The sequence below is a fragment of the Gorilla gorilla genome, chromosome 21 (genome assembly GCF_029281585.2).
Source record: "Gorilla gorilla gorilla isolate KB3781 chromosome 21, NHGRI_mGorGor1-v2.1_pri, whole genome shotgun sequence".
NCBI classification, from domain to species: domain Eukaryota; kingdom Metazoa; phylum Chordata; class Mammalia; order Primates; family Hominidae; genus Gorilla; species Gorilla gorilla.
This window is the reverse complement of record NC_073245.2, coordinates 54,486,844-54,508,362: the sequence shown is the minus strand read 5'-3', so window position 1 is coordinate 54,508,362 and position 21,519 is coordinate 54,486,844. Positions and strand designations below refer to the sequence as shown.

Here is a 21,519-nt window from a genome sequence, read left to right as displayed (position 1 = left end):
ATAAACAGCAGCTATGAGACATTTGATGACCTAAACAGTTCCACTGTGAACTCCTCAATTGAAGAGGCATCCTAAAATTTCAGTAAATAATTGAAGGATGGATGGATGGATGGTTAGATGAGTCAGACTTGACCTAGCGTTAAAATGGAGGCTATAAGTAGATACAGGTATGAGGCATTTTGAGTAATAAGGTAGGTAACAGCCTACCTAAATAAATAAATAAATAAATAAAATTATTTGCATGAAGTGAGGTATTAGGAAGTAGTATTAAGAAGACTGAGTACTGAAAGTAAAGGAGTACTGCCAGTAGCTAAAACCAGACGCAGCATTGAGGACTGGAAGCAACCTTGGTAGAGTGGCCTGCCTATTCTACCAAAGTGGCCTTTTCTACCCCATTCTCCATCATTTGATTGATGGGGAAATTGAGCCACAGAAAGAGACAGAGAGTTACCCAATATTGCTGCACTGGCGGAGCCTTGAGTAGAAGCATTTCTCAACAGAGCACAACAGTAAGGACATGGTGTTCTACCCCAGGGTGATTTATACCTGCATGCAGATTTTAATCTGGAGTGGGAAGTGGAGCATGGGTGAGATTAAAATGATAAGGAAATGAAATTATATTGTACTGTCCCAGAATATATTACAAACCTGGAATTAGGGTATAGTAGAGATCAAATAGAAAATACAGCCTTTTTTTCCATTCCCCAGAGACTTATATAATCTGAGAACAAAGAAAGTGCTCATTTCCTTTTGTTGAAAAGACTGGGAACTTTGGACATAGGCACACTGGCCAGACCTCTCCTCTGATAAACATCAGAGTATCCAGAATATACCTGATTTGCTTGCTGACAATCTAGTCACTCAGAAGGTCAAGAGAGTGACTTAGGGCTTTGTTATTCTGTACCTAATTCTGACCAACAGAGACAAATTGGTTATGGAATTAAAGTTGTTAGGAACTTAGGAGAAAACAAACATTTTGGCATCAGGTTTGTCAGTCAGGAAGACTTAAGCATAATCGTATATACACTCTAGATCATAGAAAACAGACTTTAAAACGTGTGGTGCTGAAGGGTTGATTTTAGGAAATGGCTCATTTTCCTGCACGAAACTGTGGAAGGGAAGATTAACAAAAGTTAAAAACTTCTCACAAATGACACAATGTACAAGAGAAGATAGAATAAACCACTGCACTAATTTACAATATCATCAACAGAGTATTCCCCTTTCTCTGCAACCTTGCCAACATCTGTTATTTTTTTGACTTTTTAATAATAGCCATTCTGACTGGTATGAGATAGTATCTTGTTTTGATTTGCATTTCTCTGATGATTAACAATGCTGAGCATTTTTTCATGTTTGTTGGCCACTTATACGTCTTCTTTTGAGAAATGTCTGTTTATGTCCTTTGCCCAATTTTTAATGGGGCTATTTGTTTTTTTTTTCTTGCTGATTTGTTCAAGTTTCTTATAGATTCTGGATACTAGTCCACTGTCAGATGCATAGTTTACAAATATTTTCTCCTATTCTGTAGGTTTACCCTGTTGATAGTTTTGTTTTTGTTTTTCTTTTGCTGTGCAGAAGCTCTTCAGTTAATTAGGTTCCAATAGTCAATTTTCGTTTGTGTTGCATTTGCTTTTGAGGTCTCAGTCATAAATTATTTGCTTAGGCCAACGCCCAGGAGAGTATTTCGTAGGTTTTCTTCTAGGATTTTTATAGTTTGAGGTCTTACATTTAAGTCTTTAATCCATTTTGAATTAATTTTTATATGGTGAGAGGTAGTGATCCAGTTTCATTCTTCTGCATATGGTTACCTGGTTTTCCCAGCATCGTTTTTTGAATCGGGTGTCCTTTCTCCATTGTTTATTTTTTTCATCTTTGTTGAAGATCAGTCTGTTGTAGGTGTGTGGCTTTACTTCTGTCCCTGTGGAAAGCAGTTTGGAGACTTCTTAAAGAACTAAAAGCATAACCACCATTTGACCCAGAAATCCCATTACTGGGTATATACCCAAAAGAAAAGTAACCATTCTAACAAAAGGAGGCATGCACTTGTATGTCTATCACAGCACTATTCACAATAGCAAAGACATGGAATCAACCTAGGTGCCCGTTAGTGGTGGGTTGGATAAAAAAAACATGGTTCATATACTCCATGGAATACTATGCAGCCATGAAAAAGAATAAAACCATGTCCTTTGCAGCAACATGGATGTACCTGGAAGCCATTATCCTAAGAAAATTAGTGCAGAAAGAGAAAATCAAATGCCACATGTTCTGTCTTGTAAGTGAGAGCTAAACATTGGGTACACATGGACATAAAGATGGAAACAATAGACATTGGGGACTCCACAAGTGGGGAAAGAGGGAGAGAGGCAAGGGCTGAAAAACTACATATTGGGTACTATGTTCATTTGTTCACTGTTTGGGTGATGGGTTCAATAGAAGCCCTAACCTCAGCATTCCATAATATATTCATGTAACAAACCTGCACACCAACCCTCTGAATCTTAAAACAAAACAAAACAAAACAAAACAAAAAAACTCTGCAGAATTCCCTTTATTGTGACCACATTTTAAGAGAATATTCCCACAGAAAGCAAATTAATGTTCACATTTGCAGAGAAGAAGTGACCAGAAGAAGCATGAGGGAAACTTCTGAGGTGTTGGCAATGTTGAGTGTTTTGATCTGGGTGCTGGTCATAGGTGTGTGTTTAATTGGTGAAAAATTTGTCAAACTGTATTTAAGTTTAGTATACTCATCTGCATGTATATTGCACTTCAAATTAATTGTGCAACAATTATTAAGATTTAGTCTGTTTCCTTCAGGATGTATTTTTTAAATGCTTAAATTTGCATGTTGTAACAAAAAATGTACTTTGCTTTATTTATTTAATATTCTTTTATGTGTATCATCCCATGTTATTACATGGCCCTCACAATCATTTTTGTTAACAGCTCCATAATATTCTACTATGTAGATAGACCCCAGTTTTCTTTTTGGAATTTTTTCTTTTTATGTTTTTAACATATACTAATTGTAAATATTTATGGGATACATAGTGATGTTTTGAGACATATAATGAATAGTGATCAGATCAAGGTAATTAGCATATTCATCATTTTGAATATTTACCATTTCTTTGTGTTGAGAACATTCAGTATCCTCTGTCTAGCTATTTGAAACTATATATTTTGCTTAACTATAGTCATCCTATAGGGCTACAGAACACTAGAACTTATTCCTTCTGTCTAGCTATAATCTTGTATCCTTCAACAAATCTTTCCCTTTCTCTCTCTCCACTTCCTAACCTCTAGTATCTGCTTCCTGCTTTTTACTTCTATGAGATCAACTTATTTTAGTTTCTGCATATGAATGAGAACATGAAATATTTAACTTTCTGTTTACTGCTTATTTTCCTTAATGTAATGTCCTCTAGTTCCATTTATGTTGCCACAAATGACTGGATTTTATTCTTTTTATGGCTGAATAGTACTCCTTGTTGTATATATACCACATTTTCTTTATTCATCTGGTTTTGGACACCTAGTTTGATTGCCTGTCATGGCTATTGTGAATAGTGCTGCAATAAACATGATGCAGATGTCTCCTCAATATATTGATTTATCTTCCTTTGGATAAATGCCCAGTAGTAAGATTGCTGGATCATATAATAGTTCTATTTGTAGTTTTTTTGAGGAACCTCTATACTGTTCTCCATAGTGGCTGAACTAGTTTACATTCCCATCAACAATGTATAAGAGTTCCCTTTTCTGCACATCCTCAGCAGCATTTGTTATTTTTTTTATAATAGCCATCTTAACAAGGGTGAGATGATACCTCATTGTAGTTTTAATTGGCATGTCCCTGATGATTAGTGATATTGAGCATTTTTTATATCTTTGTTGGCCATTTGTATATCTCCTTTTGAGAAATGTCTGTTAAGATCATTTGCCCATTTTTTTAGTTGGATTTTTATTTGCTGTTGAATTGTTTGAGTTCCTAGTATGTTCTGAATATTAATTCCCTGAGGGATGAATAGTTTGCAGATACTTTCCTTCCATTTTGTAGGTTGCCTTTGTACTCTGTTTATTGTTTACTTTTCTGCACGTAATTTTTTAGTTTTATATAATCCCACTTGTTTATTTTTGCTTTCTTTGCCTATATGTTTAAGGTCTTATTCATAAAATATTTTTCTAGATCAGTGTCATATGTTTGGTTTCAGACCATTTCCCTTATGTTTTCTTCTAGTAGTTTTATAGTTTCAAGTTTTACATTTATGTCTCTTATCCATTTTGAGTTGATTTTTGTATAGGGTGAGAGGTGGGGGTCTAGTTTCATTCTTCTGAATATGGATGATCCATTTTCTTAGCACCACTTATTGAAGACACTGTCCTTTCCCCAGTGAGTGTTCTTGGTGACTTTATCAAAAATCAGTTGACTGTAGATATGTGCATTAATTTTGGCGTTTTTAAAAATATTATTTCATTGGTTTATGTGTCTGTTTTTATGCCAGTACCATGCTGTTTTTGTTGTTACAGCTTTGTAGTATATTTTAAAGTCTGTTAGTGTGAAACCTCTAGCTTTGTTATTTTTGCTCAGGACTGTTTTGGCTATTTGCGGTCTTTTGAGTTTTCATACAAATTTTAGGACTTCTTTCTATTTCTATAATGAATGCCATTGGTATTTTGATAGAGATTGCATTCAATCTATAGATTGCTTTGGAGAGTCTGATTATTTTACCAATATTAATTCTTCCAATCCATGAGCATGAGATATCTATTTGTTTCCTTTCAATTTCTTTCAACAGTATTTTTGGTTTTTCTTGTAGAGGTCTTTTACCTCCTTGGTTAAATTGATTTCTAGGTATTTTATTACTTTTGGTAGCTATTATAAATGAGATTGCCTTATTGATTTCTTTTTTAGGTAGTTTATTGTTCATGTGTAGAAACATTACTGATTTTTGTATGTTGATTTTGTATTCTGCAACTTTACTGAATTTGCTTAGCAGTTCTAGGAGGGTTTTTTTGGTAAAGTTTTTGGTTTTTCCTATACATAAGGTCACGTCATGTGCAGACAGAGACAGTTTGACTTTTTTTTTCCAATTTGGATGCCCTTAAATTTTTCTCTTGCCCAGTTGCTCTGGCTAGGACTTGCAGTGCTGTGTTGAATAAGAGAGACCACAGCTTTCTTTGCCATGCCTGTGTGGTTAGACAGATACATCGCTCATGATTTTCACTTTTATAAAGAACACTGGAACCAACATCTTTGAATATAAAGCTTCATTTATGTTTAAAGTTATTCCCTGAGAAAAGATTCTTAGATGTCTGGACAGATAAGACTGAATTTCTTTAAAGTGAAGATACATATTTAGAAATTACTCTCAGCAGTATTAGCCTCATCAAACCTTTGCCCTCTGCTGTATTCAAAAATCATGCACAGAACTGGCAAGTTTTCTAATATATTACTTTCAAAATCTTTTTTTGTTGTTGTTGCATTACCATGAAGTGGAAGATCATTCTAACCATCTATAGTCTCCTGGCACCTCTCCCAGTCTGCACAATTTCTCAATGATAGTCATTGTGACACTGTACAATCATTTGCATGTCTTCTTCAGTGTTCTGGGTTTCATGCTTTATTTAACCATCTCAAGCTCTTTAAACCAAAACACAGGGTATGGTGCTATTGGAATGGAAGCCAACAGAAGCTGAAAAGCTTTGTCCAAACATGAAAACAGAAATGAGTTTGCTCACTTTAATTGTCATATGCAAGATTTAACTTGTAACTTAAGCTTTTTGTACATCACATTTAGAGCAATATCCTTTACTGTTACTTTTTTTCTCAGCCATTTTTCTTTTTTTTTTTCATCTTTTGGGTATGTTCTCTGAAAAAACTTTGTTATTGAAATATAACATGCTTCAAATTTTGTGTGAAGATTTTATATGAATGATTCATATATTTGAACCATGACTTGTCATGTTTTTTAACATTTCCAAATTATCTACTTTATAAAATGAAATAATTGTTTGTTTTAAAGAGAGACACTTATAGTTTTTATGAAGAAGAAAACACTTGTTCCGAAGAACAAGTCATGTCAACCCAACCTTATTTCTTTAAGACAGTCTTTGCACTGATTGGAGAAATGCAATAGACAGAGTATCAGTGTCTAAAAGGAATTTGAACCTATTCTCAAGCTCAATTCATAAGCAGTTTAGGATATTAGTAATTAGTTCTGATTCTGATTAACAGATGAATGTCAACGTGGAAGAAGGAATCTAGTACATGTCATAAGGTTCTACCATTGGCATTATCCAGATTGTTACTTATATTAATGATCTGGATGAAATTAAAGAAAAAAATGATTTCTAAAAATTTTCAGCTTGTGGAGACTGTGATGATGGGCTGTAGTACTTGGATCAGTTGAAGAAGATGGAAATTGTAGTGGTAAATATGACTCTGTACTTGGGTTTCAAAAATATAGCCACACTTGTACATGTAGAAGCAGGCTTCTAACCAATACTTTTATTTTTGGTTAGGGGAGACGGATAAACACTAGGATGTTAGCTATGTTAATAGAAGCCCAATATAAGTAAGGATAATAGTGATAGTCTAGATAATCATATATCAATATAATCATGTATCAATAAGAGCATGTATAGACTGCTGTTTTGTGTTCTAGTCACCGCACATTAAGAGGATAAAGTGGAGTTTGTCCTAGAATGAGCAGCTAGGATAGCTCGAAAGACTTGAACTCTTACAATATGAGGAATTGATAAAGAAGAATGTTTATGAGCCCGAGAACCATCTTTCATTATCCAGACCTCTTTTTTACACAAGCAAAAGCAGACTTTCTGTGCATTTTGAGGAAAAGAATCAAGACTATTGGCGATAAATATGAGATTAATTATGGGGAGTCATACTTGGACGTAATAGAAGTGATCGTTTCTAGCATTCAGAGGTGTACCTAGATGGAATAGAATCTGCCGTAGACATTGTCATGTCTTTACTTCTGGATACATGGGAGGATTCCATTTCCCCATCTCACTAAAATTAGACATAGCCATGTGTCTGGTTCTAGCCAATAAAACACGCATAGAAGTGAAAGTGTCGCTTCTGATTCAAAGCATTTGATTGATAGTGCTTTATCCTTTAGCACTCTCTCCCGTTGGGTTAAAATGGACGTACCAGCTATGATCTCTGAGTGGTTACAATGGTCAGAGTGTCTCCCAATCACCCCCAGTCTCACCCCTTAGACCCAGCCACACACCTACATTGGACAGGTAGTTTGAATGGAAAATAAACCTTTGCTGTTTTTAGCCACTGAAGTTCATGGGTTTTATTATGGCCTCCTAACCTTTCCTATCCTGATTGCCACCAATGCCTTCAAGATGCAATGGTTCTTTGTGAATGAGCTGCAGCAAGACAAGAATTGGATGATTGACAGATTTTTGGTTCAGCAACTCACATACTTGCATTCTTTGCATTTTACTTTCCTTGCTACACTGAATTCAGACTGTTGTTGGGGGTATAATTTAGTCAACTGGAATTTTCAGCTGGTTCCAGGACCTCCTGGGAGATGAATCCCAGTAAAGTGGGCAGAGATAATTCTCTTCCTAAGCACGCTGTTCATTAACTCCACTGTGTGCCCAGCAGCATCACACGTTTATGAATCCTTTTTACTTTGGCAACAGCTAACAACAACTAGATAGTTCACCTAGCAAAGATTCTATTGCCACACACATTATTTATGAAGGTTGCGAGGCCCACACAAGAGCTCAGGGGAAAAGTAACTTTTGAACATGAACTTTGCAGTTTGAGTTTGACATGTTTCATATAGACTGGACTGTTGCCAAGTATCTCTTCCCGTCTATGCATGTAGATGCATTATTGCTAGTAACAAAGTTTCCCAAGGATGCCCTCCTTCCATGTGCTCACTCATGCAACTGAACAAAGCACACTGCATACCCCAAGTACCCACTAAGTGTTATTGTTAAAGATGATGAGTGCTGGGAATTATCTGATATGTTTATAAAGTGGTTCTGTCTGGGAATGAGGTTTATGAGATGGTAGGAGCCAGGAAGTGAACTGAATAACATATGTACCTAGCCTGAGAAAAAAATTAAAAAATGGAATTAAAAGGTCATCCGATAGGGAAAAAAATGGAAAGGGCAAATTTAAAATTATAATTAAAAATACATATGCGTGCATATATATGCAAATATATATGTATTTTTGTCTTTATATAACAATTTTATATAACTCACAGCTAATTAATTGGCATCTCATTTTTGTTGTTCACAGGAGACCAAAATCAACTGTGTTCGTCTGGCTACAAAAGGTATGTTGGCATCTGCTTGTCTGTCTTCACCTGTTCTTCAGCCATTTAAGTATTTCTTTCTAGCCACACAGAGAAAGTTTAGGCAACAATAACTCAAAACAAGAAAGAATTGTTATTTTCACTGGAGTCATTTGCATCTAGAACATACATTCTAGGGTGTATATTAGTAGCACAGTGCGTAAAACAGAGTAAAAGTTTAAAACATATTTACTGAATGGATGGATGGGTGGATGAATGGTATAAAAGGATGGACTGGTACTTTGATCAGTGGAGTGATGGATATAAGTTTACTCAAATATTCTTTTGATACATGTTTTTCTTATATTTGGGTCTATGTTTATGTGGGTATTTTTTAAGCATGTCTATTAGACCCATCTACTGAGTTTTGTACCTCGTTCTGTTGGTACACGGCTTTCAAAAATGAGGTGATTAGTACTGGGGCCTTTAGTAATGAGAAGACAAATGCTGCATTATTATGTAGTTGGCATTTTCAACACTTATCCCCAAAACTAAGGCAGCATTGTTCAGGCTCATCACTTTTGTTTTCCTAATTATAATTGAATTGCCTGGCTCTTTCAATTGGTACATGTTTCTGTTTATTACTCTTTTTAAAAAACAAAATCAATGAATGGTTTGCTATCATTTAACCTATTACAGGGTTGAATAGTTAGAAATCAGATTTATCTTTTTGTTACAGAGTTGATATTTTTAACAGCAAACCCTCCCCATACACACACAACAAAATTGGGCAATTCTACTCCGTTCCCTGAATTTACTGACAGCATACATAGTTTCATAGACTGCTTCCAAGGAGATAAAAGTGGTAAACATAAGTAGGCATATAACCATAGATTTAAAGTACAGAGAAAAGTGATGACCCAAGTATGTATGTGTATGTGTGTAAATATATAGACACATGCACAACGACAAAACCACACAGAGGAACATAAACACACACACGGGCAGAGTGGGGAGAAAAAGAGAGAAAAAAATCTACAGCTACTTGACAAAATGTGCACCAAGACCCATCACACATGACTTTTATAACTTTGAAGAAAATCAGCCCAATATGTAGGCACAAAAGAGAAGATGCAGGAGGAAGAAGAAAACAGAAGCACTAGGGCTCCCTGTGATAAGAAGTCACCATGATTTCACATGAGTCACAGAGGGTGGCATGTCCCTAACTTGTTCCCTCTCAGGAACTCAGGCTCCTGGATGGAAAGAGATAAAATACTCTCTGTGAGGCAAGGAGAATTGATGGCCTGCAAACAAAAGTGACACAAATCACAGGTATTGGCAGACTTTTCCACTGAAGAAAACAGATAATGTAGAAGGAAGAACACCATCAATTGGGTAGCACTAGGGCTCTAGACAGCAATCGGGAGAGCTAGGTGTCTGCAGCCTGCTTAAATAAGCAGCTGGAGAGGGAAGGAAACTCACAGAGAAACCTCCTTCACTATGGTATGCTCTATGGCTCCTCAGTGGCTTTCAATTTCTAGACCAGGAGAGGTGGATGCAGTGGATTTGCACTCCATGGGGTAGGTGGGATTCTAAGGACACCCTCTGGGATGTAAGCTCTATTAGAGGGTAGCTGGCTGGGTCATAATTTCTGAACTGAGAATTGGAAACACGAGACCTGACAAGCAATAGGAACATATGGGGACACTGGGAGAATCTCTAAAACTATACTCTCCTGAAAACTTCAGGACTGCAGTCCTCAGAGATATAGAAGCCCACCCTGCTGGGCTTCTCTAGAGTTGCATTGCTGATGTGCAAGAGAATTGCAGTGACATTTAAAGAACCAGACAGAAGAGTTCTCTACCTCTCCTTAGCATAAGGGCTTCCCCTCTTGCTTGAGCTTTAGGTTACCATCTTTCCTTAAGTGAATGGAGTGTGTATGCAGGTAAAGTAAGCATGTGTGAAAGGATAGGAATGCATGAATGACTGTGAATGCCCAGCTGTCCAAGCCCAGGCAGGCTTCTGAGAGGTCAGGGTATTGGGAAATCAGAGCATCCGCATTCTGGTTTTCCAATTTGGTGAGATCCAACACTTAAACCCAAAGAAATGGGGCTCCAGTAGCACTTGGGAATGGGGTAGAGAACTAGATAGTGCAGAACGCCAGTCGGACACTGTTCAGTTATCACCTCTCACCACATCAGATAAGAAGGATGCTTGGGGAGCACAGGACAAAGCGAAGCAGACCTGTGTTTGATGAGTGTCTACTTGGTGCCTGGTACTATGCTTAGAGTATCTAGGGTTGATTAAAGGCAAACCCTATCCATTATGAATCTGTCCACTGCCCGTGAGGAGTTTGTATCAAGAACCTAAAGCTGGGGGCCGGGCGCGGTGGCTCACGCCTGTAATCCCAGCACTTTGGGAGGCCAAGGTGGGCGGATCACGAGGTCAGGAGATCGAGACCACGGTGAAACCCCATCTCTACTAAAAATACAAAAAATTAGCCGGGCGCAGTGGCGGGCGCCTGTAGTCCCAGCTACTCGGGAGGCTGAGGCAGGAGAATGGTGTGAACCCGGGAGGCGGAGCTTGCAGTGAGCCGAGATTGCACCACTGCACTCCAGCCTGGGCGACAGAGCGAGACTCCGTCTCAAAAAAAAAAAAAAAAAAAAAAAAAAAAAAAGAACCTAAAGCTGGGAATCAATATTCTGTTTATCCCATCCCTTCCTGACCACCCGGATCAAATTTCCTCTAGGCAGCCCTCGTGAAAACAGTATTCTTTTTAACACAGGAAGATACTGAGAATCCCACAGACTTTGGAAGCATACAAAGTCCCAGAGATGGGTCACCAGTCTCTCCCAAGGCTCTTCCCTCTCTCTGTCATCACGGCAGCTGCTTCATGGGTCTGATGGAAGGCATCCAGACCCTGAAGTCCATATGTCAGACTCAAGGCCAGTACTCTGGTGATGAAGCAACTTGCCTCTGTCTGGTCCCTGACCCTGGAGAGTCCAGCCACTGTCTATGACCAGCTACATGAATCCCACAGAACTAGATGGTTGCCAGTTGTAACAGCCCTAAGCACTCATTCAGGATCATTCTAACTTGACCCCAAGCCTAGTACCCCTTACACAAGAATATTAGACACACACCTGGCTCCAGCATGTGTCTCCAACCCTTTCCTTTCTGTAATGTTGCTACTAGTAACTCAGGATCTAATTTAGTACCACCCAGCTTGGACGGTTGCAAAGTAATAGACCTGTATTAGTTTCCTGTGGCTGCTGTAACAAAGTCCTACAAATTGGTTGGCTTAAATAACACAAATTTATTGTCTCACAGTTCTGGAGGTCCAAAGTCTGAAATCAAGGTGTCTGCAGACCTTGTTCCTTCTGAGTGTTGTGAGGAAGAATCTTTTCTACGTGTGTCTCTTAGCTTCTGGTGGTTTGCTGGCAAATCTTTGGCATTTCTTGGCTTTTGGAAGCACCACCCTGTGCCTTACCATCACATGACATTCTCCTTGTCTGCTTGACTGTGTTCAAAATTCCCCTTTTTATGAGGATACTACCACCTAATCCAATAAGGATATTTGATTAGGGTAGCAAAAAGCAAGGGAATTTCCTTGAATATAAAAGCTAAAACACATTTTGAGCACTTTGCTTGACACACTCCAGACCTGGGAATCAACCTGATCAGAGCCATAGATAGAAAGCTGCAGCCAGTGGGTAAACAGGCATTAAGTGATGGTTTGGATTTAAAACTATTATTCAGACTCTGAAAGGAAGACAGTAGAAAGCCACAGAGCAAAAAAGAGCAATTTAAAAATCAGGTTTTGTTCTTATCATTAAAATAGGAAATGTTAGAAAGGGCAAGTGAGCAGGGGAATCATTTAGAACCATTAACAGTGTTTATCCTACCTTTGGAAGATGAGGGATGGGTTCAACATAGGTAGCAGGTTGAAGATGTCAGCCACAGGTACTTAAGGTGATCCTTTAGAAAATGGAGCATGTGGAAGCTTGGGGTAGGGACTTAGACTTCAGAGGTGCTAATGCTCAAGTAGAGAGAAAATAACCCTTCCCATGAGAGGTACATTATCCCATCTGGTAGAAGATGCCCCAGGTTGCAGCTGCTAAAGGAGGTACCCAGGTATCTCAATTCATGTCCTCTGGCTGAGACAGAGCAGGCCAAGGGAAAATTGTTTCTGACCTAGTTGTTCAATTCTAGAACTATATTGTTCAGTCCCCCTTTGAGAAACTGATGCCCAGTTCCATCCAAGTTCTCTTACCCATTGATGTCCTGTCTTTCTAATTCTTCCGTGACTCCTTTCCTGTACTCATCTGTTCATTTTGCTACTTTTTCTTATCCACAGGCCTTGCCCCACCAGTCTTGCCTGCGTGATCTGATCGCTTCCTCCCTCCAGCCTCCTCTAAGCTTCTATCCTTTTATTCTCTTATTACACTCTGGCACACTGGTCTTCTTTCAGTTCTTCAGGCACATCAAACTCCTCCCAAGCTTGGGGCCTTCGCTCATCTTGCCCTCTCTCTGAAATGCTTTGGCTACTATATATGTTTCCTTAATAGATAAATATCTTAACAGAGAAGTATCTTTAAGATGGCATCTTAAACCTTATGTCCTCAGAAGACCATCCTGACCTCTGTTTTAATGTATATCCCTAATTTTCCACTCTCACTAAACCCTGTACTTTTCCTTCATAGCACTCATCACAACTTGCAAATATATATATATATATATATATATATATATATAGTCTACTTACATGTTTAATGTCTATCTCCCTGCTAGACTCTAAGTGACGTAAGTGCAAAGACTGTGCTTATTTTGAGCACTGTTTTATTATTCCCAGATCTTAGCATATACTGGTACTCAATGAAATGCACTGGATGAACAAATGGATGGATGGATGGATGGATGGATGGATGGATGGATGGATGGATGGATGAGTGGATGACTAACCGGTCATTATTCTTCCATGGCTTCATTTTTTTCAAATGCAAGTTACATGTCAGGATTGTTCTCTTAAAAGGTAGGAGTAAAAGTGACAGAGGTAAAGTGTCCACTATGGGATCTGCAGTCCCCACTAACAAGAAGGCCAGCCAGCCTCTGTTTCTGTTCCTGCTGTGATAGAGATCTCTCTACCCACTATGGACTTGCTTCACACTTTGGACACTTCCGTTTGAGAGGGCTTCTATGTTATGAGTCCAAACTGGCTCCCTGTTATTTTTCTGCCCATCAGTCCTTGAAGTCAAATAGATTCTGTCTACCATTTCTCCTTCCAGAAAATGAAATTTGCTTCCTCTGACCTGCTCCTCCCGCCTTGGTTAGGGTCAGGAAGGTGCATGCTTGCTTCTTTCCATTGGGTAGAACCACTCTGGCTGCCAGCAGGCAGCAGCACTCCCATCTTGTCTCCAGCGCCAGCCGTCAAGGGAACACAGCTGGCTCTGCAGACTCCCGCTGGGTGTGCCCGAGTGGCAGTTAGAAAAATCAGCTTTGATTTGATTTGCAAACTGAGCCGAGTCATTGAGACAAAATAAACCCGGAAACCCATAAAGCCATTTGCAGAGTTGCTTTGCAGAAGACAGCCACAGTTTTAATCTAGTAAACACTCTCTAACGATCCCATTAAAACAACCCCCTTGGAGTGGGTGCTGAAAGCTGAACTCCAGAATAATGAAGCATAGGATGAGGGGCCAGTGTCACCAGTAGTTTTGTTCTGCTTGGTGGCAGCGATGGACTAACGCCATTGTTCCAATAGTAACAGCAAGAGGTTTGGGTGCTGGCTTTTGTAAATATGCCTTCTTTTCATAAGAGCTAAGCCTGAGATAAAGCACGTCATCTGGCATTTTCCTCTCTTCTTCCCATAATGGATTCTCACTCCTGCAGGGACCAGCAGGGACACTAAATAGCCATTTTTCAGTGAGATGCTCTCATTTTACAGATGCTAAGACTGGGGCCCAGAGGAGGAGTGATGTGTCCATGCCTTGTTTATCCACAGAATCACAGCCACAGGTGGTGTGATAATCCTCTGCTATCAGTAGGCAATGCCTACTCCCACTGATACAAGCCTATGTGGAAGATTCTGTTTTATATAGAAAGCTTCCTTGAGAGGTTGCATGGAATAATTGGAAACTAGAAACACCTGGATTCAAATCCTGTCCCCCAAAATTTAGCTGTTAGACCTTGGACAAGTCAGTTAAAATCTATGAATCTGTCCCTTCACTTTGAAGCCTGAGATCGGTAGCCCTTTCTACCAAGTATTCAAGAACATAATATATAATTTTATTTATATATATGTATATATATTTCCTTCTTTCTTTCTTCCTTTCTGAGTCTTTAATGTGGGACTTGGAGACCCAGACCTACTAAGCACAGATCCTCTCTCTCAGTTCTCTAAGGAAAAAGCCACAGCCCAGACTCTAGTCACTGCTTGTACAGTTCTACAAATCAGCCGTTTGCCAAATGGATACAGGTTAGATCCAAAGTGAAGAAACTGAGAGGGGACAGGAGTGATGTTGGCCTCACTTTTCAGTACTTGACCTTCCCATTGATAGGTTGTTGTCTCTAGATGAGATCCTGCAGAGCAATAGTATTCTTTTATGGACATGTATAGGATTGTGGTCATCCCTTTTCTAGCCTTGACTATGACACTGTCCTTTCTTCATCACCAGCCCAGCAATTTCAGGAGGGACCCAGGAGCACAGCATGTCCAAATCTAGCTAGAGCAACCAGGGTAGGGGCCATAATGGGGAATCACTCGTGAGAGGAAAGACTTTAGTGAGATAGTCTATTGGAAAGCTCTTGATTGTTGTTCAGTCTTTATAAATCTTGTCAAACTTTTGGAGGTGAAAGCTCAGACTGTGTGGCTGGAGGGTTTGGGCAGGACAATGCTATTCTTCCTTAGCTGAGTCCCATGAGATACATTTTCCAGGATTGGGATCCTCAGAGTTACATGAGTGTAACAAATTCTCCTTGACTTGTGGCCCCCTTTGCTCTCACTGACTGTCTTCTAGGTCCTAAAATGTCAATGGAAAAATACAGATTTTCCTAAAGGTTTTGCAAGAAGTTGGAGGAAGAGAACTATATCATAAGTACACATAAAATAGCCTAAATATGACCTTTAAATATCCCAACTCTTTCTTTAATATTTTTCTTGCTACAACAGCTGGCACATCTCTCTAGCCCTCTGTTCCTTTCCCTCTGTGCTACTCTCTAGTTGTGCTCAAACTTCCCCCGCCACACACACCCCTTCCATACCCCACTTCCATACCCCACTCCGGAAGACAAAAGCTGGTTTGATAGAGTTCAGAAAAACAAGTGAGGATTAACTCTTGCCATTCAAGCATGTACCTTGGGAGTTCCAATCCATCTTTCTCAACTAGAAATAAGAATTATCTACTCAAGATCTGAGAGACACCTGAGTCGACTTGATCGCAAGTCTGTTATTGCAAAGCAGTTGCATCTTCTAAAGGAAAAGGGGGGCCTTTTAAAATTGGGAGTCCAGGAAGGAACACATTTGGGGTAGGCTAGAGACAAGGGTTATAAATAAAGAGAATAAAGCTCTATTGGAGATTTTAAACCCCATTGATGGGATCTCAATATGATGTTTGAAGGGGGATTAAAAGGGATTTGCAAAAAAATTAACCATCTATTGTGTGCCAGTCACAGGGCTTTGTGTGCTGACACAAGGTTTCAGTGTGATGACAGAAGTAAAGCCTAACACTTAGCACACACTAAATAAATAGTGGTCATCGTTATTACTTAATGATGGGCCAAATGGGCTCAAGGGGTTAAATAAGGAGCTCAAGTTTCTTCAGAATTGGAAATCATATCTGATTCCATCATGTTAATACCATAGACAGATGAGATTCATTGACCACTGACAGGATGCTCTGTCTCCTACCTATTTGTTAACCTCTTCCCATGCCTCTTTTCTAGTAATAATTGATAATAGAATATTTAGCATGTGATGGTCTTTGGCCTGTCTCCAGGAGTATTCAAGCTAAGTCCTGGAGCAGAAGGTGAGGTAGCTCAAGAAATCCTCAACTTTCTTCACTTCTACAATATATTGAAGCTAATAAACCAAAAAATTAGTCTTCAGGGTTGTCTGCTCCAGGGCCATCTGTAGCCCAGCAGCATCTCTCTGCACTCAACACTGATTGCTTTAGAAGGGACAAGAGTCAGAAGGGAAGTCTGAGGCATTCAGCATTCTGAGCTCCTTCTTTGCAGTCTAACACACACACACACACACACACACACACACACACACACACACACTGTACAGGGCCTGGAAACAGTAAAGAGAGAAGGGTAATGAATCCTCAAAACGTGATGTGGTCAGGGGACCAGGTGATGCAGGAGAAAGCAAGAGACCTCTACCTCAGCAACTGGATTTGTTAGGCTAGGCTAGGCTTTGCTAACATAACAAGCCAATACCCAACTCCCAGTAGCTTAATACCACAAAGGCATATTTGTTGCTGTGCCATCTAGAATATATGTGGTCTCAGAGAACCCCTGAGCAGGGGAAGAGAAAGCATGGAAGTGGCAACTTGGATCTTAAATATGTCACTCGGAAATGACTCATGCCACTTCCACTTACATGGCCTTGATAAGAGCTAGTCACATGACAACAGCCCAACTGCAAGTTGACTGGAACTCTTTCCTATGCCCAAGGATAGATTAAACAGACACTGGTAAACATGAGACATCTCTAGAACCATATATGTAAACAGGACCTTTTTCTGTTTCTGCCTCCTTTTGTGTTTTGCTGAGATCCATAATCCATCCCACTATATTCTGCCCACCAACTAGAAAAATCTCTCCCCATTCCTGTATTTATCCAGCTGTCCCTCTGTTCCTACCCCAGGTAGCTGAGCATTACTGCTAAGCACAGCATGGGTTGCAGACCTAGAGGATGGAGTGGGGAGGTACCTCCTCTAGGCCCACCAACCCAACTAAGGCTTTAACTCTTTTCCATTTGATCCTCAAAATGACTTCATGAGATAATTATTACCTCCACTTTATAAGTGGAGAAATTAAAATTTAGAAATGTATGTAATTTTCCAAATGACACAGCTAGTGAGTGAAAAATACTGAATCAGACTTTCATGTATTCATTTACTTTTCAGTGAGCATTTATTGAGTACAACTTAGTATTGATATGTAATCCCACATTCCCTAGTGGTTAAAAACATCATCTTTAGATTTGGATGGTCTTTGATTCTAGGTAGGAAAAGGTACTAAACTATTCTGTGTCTCTGTTTCCCCATCTATAAACCAATGACAATAACACCACTTATGGCTGGGTGCGGTGGCTCACGCCTGTAATTCCAGCACTTTGGGAGGCTGAGGCGGGTGGATCACCTGAGGACAGGAGTTCGAGAATAGCCTGGCCAACAAGAAGAAACCCCATCTCCACTAAAAATACAAAATTAGCTTGGCGTGGTGGTGCATGCCTGTAATCCCAGTTACTCAGGAGGCTGAGGCAGGAGAATCGCTTGAACCCGGGAGGTGGAGGTTGCAGTGAGCCGAGATCACGCCATTGCACTCCAGCCTGGGCAACAAGAGTGAAACTCCATCTCAAAAATAAATAAATAAGTAATACCACTTACTGCACAGGGCTAATGTAAGAATTTCATGAGCAAATGTATCGAAAGTACTTAATATAATACCTGGCTTGTAAGAAACACTCAACAAATAGTAGTTCATGGGAGAGGCAACGAATAAATATAAGTCCAATAAGGGCTGTCGTCAAGGCAAAATCAGGATGTCACTGGTGGGCAAGAAGGGAGACATAAATCAACTTAGGGTATGCTATTTCAGAATGTGTGATCACTGAGATAAGGTTTGAAAGAAGAGTAACAATTGTCATGTCGAACAAGGTTGCAAAGTAAGTCAAGAAAGCCTTCAAGCCAAGGGAGTAGGTATGCAAATCACTGAAGGCAAGAGAGCATGCCACTGAATTTAAATGGGATAAGGCAAAGGAATGATGGCTAGTAGGCCAGTGTGACCAGATGAGGTTAGGAGTGATCAGGGGCCACCCAGGACTCTGTGTAGCCCCACTGTGTGTGTGTGTGTGTGTGTGTGTGCACGCGCGTGTGTGTGCACGCATGCACGCACATATAAAAGCATTGTCCTTAGATAGTGGAGCCCCTGGAGGTACTTAAGCAGACTGCCTTTTTGGGGAAGGACACCCTAGTTATAGTTTAGAAAATGAATCAGAGAAGGAAGACTAAGGCAGGGAGAAGGCTACAGAATGGGAGAGCAGTTAAGAGGCTGCTGAAGGGGGCCAAGTGGGAACATGTAAGTCATCTCTTCTCTGAAGCTTTGCATTTCTTTTACTGACATGTGAGGGTGACAGTCTTTGTCTTGCCTATCTGAGAGCATTGGGGTTAAAAAAAAAACCCTAAAAAATAGCTACTTAGAACAGGAGTTAGCAAACTCCTCTGTAAAAGGGCAGATAGTAAATATTTTCAGCTTTGCAGGCCTTATGGTCTCTGTCACAAATACTAAAGTTTGTCATTGTAGCTCCAAAGCAACCATACATATAAGAATATGTATAAGAATGAGTGCAGCTGTGTTCCAATAAAACTTTGTTTATGGACACTGAAATTTGCATTTTATATAATTTCCATGTGTCACAAAATATTACTCCTCTTTCATTTTTTTCCCCACCATTAGAAAAATGTAAAAAGCATTTATAGCTCATGGCTGCACAGAAAACAGGGAGTGGGGGGCCAGATTTGGCCTACAAGTCATAGTTTGCTGACCCCTGACTTAGATTGTGCTTTTAAAACAGCAAAACTTTTCATATTTTTAAGGGAGAAGTATTATGATTACTATTTACTGGTGGTTAAATTTTATAGTATTTCATGGCTGTTGATCAAGTTTGCCATCTGTATTATTTTTGAAATTATGTATTTTTTGTTCATCAGTTGGTCTGGAATACTCTATCTTCTCAATTTTGCATAAGAACTTCCTGCAGTTTTGTTGATGGATCACTGGAGAAAGCTGCAGTCCCTGGACAAGCCTAAAACACCTTTCAACCTTTTGTATGTTTTTCTTTAGAGAGGTGAGGGGTGGATTTGAAAGGACAGGAACATTAAAGCCAGACAAACCAGGGTTTGAATACAACCTTTACCAGTTTGTGACCTTGAACAAGTTTTACAAATTCTGTGATTCAACATTTCTTCATTCATTCTTCATTTATTCAACAAATATTCACTGAGTACCTACTATGTGTCAGGCACAGTGCAAGGCCACATGAGTACACTAGTAAATGGGACACCGTGTCTGCTTTCAAGGAGACTACAGATTTAAGAGAAGGCATCCACTTCTAATACAGTGATATTATTGCAATAAGAAGGGAAGAGGAGGGTGTTATGGGAAGACAAGAAGGGGCATCTGTCCCAGATTCACTGATGTACTAAAGACTCCCTAGAGGTAACAGGTTATAAACTGACACCTGATGGATGAACAGTTATCAGCCAGGTGAAGGAGCAGGAGGGAGTATATCCCATGCAAAGTGACTCACCTAAGGAAGGCTTACGTACAAGAAGGTAGGGGGCTGTTGATAATGGAAAGCTGTTGTCATGCTTGGGACAGGGTGGGCAGTGGTAGTGGAGAGAGACAAGACCAGAGGGGTGGGCAGGAGATTCATCATGGAGGGCCTGTGAGCTGAGTGAGGTGGTTTGAAGTTTACCTTGGGGACAACGAGGCAGCACTGTTGTATTTCAACTGAAGGATGGAGAGTAGGACTGAAGGGGAACAAGACTGGAGGCAGACCAGACGAGAGGCTGCTTAAATAATCCATGTGAAACACAAGGGTGGCTTGAACAAAGTGAGAATGAAATTAAAGAGAAGGAAGCAGCTTCAAGAGCTTTTCTGGGGTAGAATTAATAAAGCATGGTGATTGATTATAAGAGGGACATCAGAAAAAAGGAGGGCTCCCCTGTCTCTAGACTGAGAAGCTACATGGATGGTGGCACCATTTATGCAGAAAGGGAAGTCTAACGGAGAAGTAGTTTCGGTGGAAAAATGACAGATTTATTTATAATCATACTGACCTTTCTGGGTTATTCTAAATCTTAGAAACATTATATGTGAGGCACCCAGAAAAGTACCTGGCATGTCGTGGGTGCTTGATAAGTGGTGCCTCTTACTCTTGTTTCATTTTTTTAAAATCTATTTCAGGCCCTGTTTTGTTAAATCATGATGTTCTTTTGCTATTTAGTGTGAGCTCTTCAGAGCCACAAGAATTGCAGTTTTGTTCACCGTGCCGCACGTTTTCATGTGTGTTTCTTTCTCTCCTTCTCTTCTGCATGCTGCCTGGGGACTGGCTTCCTTGTGGTCAGCACCAATGGGCAGCGCCCAGGTGACCCCGGGGACTCCACTCTGCCTCCTCACCACAGGTGATCACCAGAGCCCTGGGCGGGTGGGAGGGGAGAGTTGCCCACACTCAGTGGGTCCTCCAGGCCAGGTGCACCAGAGAGGAACCAGCAGTCCTTCCACCCCACCCACCCACCCCTCCACCCATTCACCCATCAACCCACACGTTCATTCATCCACCCATCTATCCATCCCTCTGTGCATACACTCATCTATCCACTCACCTATTCATTCCTTCTACTAATGTTTACTAAGTACCTACTGGGTGCCAGGCACTGTTCTAGGCATGGAGATGTACAATGATGAGCAAAAGAAGATATGTTCCAGTGCCTTTCCAGGAGAAGAAACAGCCACTAGTCCAAAAACTACACAGATAAATTTGCCACTTCGAGTGGTGTTACAAAGGAAAGGTACATGGTATTCAAAATAAACAAACCCATGTGCAGCCAAGGGAGTGCTTCACAGGGGAAGCGACAGCTGAGCTGTGATCTAAGTTTGGGAAAAAAGTTGACGTAACAATTCTGTGCTTAGGAAATGAGAAGCTCTCACTATGATCAGGTCTACCATTTGTCCTGACAATTTACCCATACCATGATCAGCCTGAATTTTCCTACCTGTTAAATAGGAATAATCCCACCTACCCCTTATAGGGCACCATTTACGTTGTAGACTGTACACATGCAGAGGCCTCTGAGACTAAACAAGATAATAGATGTCGAAGGAGCTGCCATGGGTACGCCCAGTCCAGAGTCTGTATTTGTTTGAAGTGAATACCAACCCCTTTCCTCAAGTGTACCATAGGTGGAACTCATTTCACATAAATGTGTGCCATTCCTCAA

At 40.1% G+C, this 21,519-nt stretch overlaps 1 protein-coding gene across 9 annotated transcripts in view; it reads left to right on the top strand.

The window, feature by feature from the left end:
• The window catches only part of PTPRT (protein tyrosine phosphatase receptor type T), a 1,110,571-nt gene that overhangs the window by 898,476 nt on the left and 190,576 nt on the right, over positions 1-21,519 (top strand). For 6 of the 9 annotated variants that reach the window (XM_055373001.2, XM_019017483.4, XM_019017481.4 and 3 more), the window contains exon 13: positions 8,297-8,333. In XM_055373001.2, the coding sequence (XP_055228976.1) occupies positions 8,297-8,333 (37 nt within the window). Of the gene's footprint in view, positions 1-8,296; positions 8,334-20,646; positions 20,704-21,519 lie in introns of all 9 variants that reach the window. The other 3 variants (XM_055373000.2, XM_019017484.4, XM_055373004.2) reach the window with 1 other exon arrangement.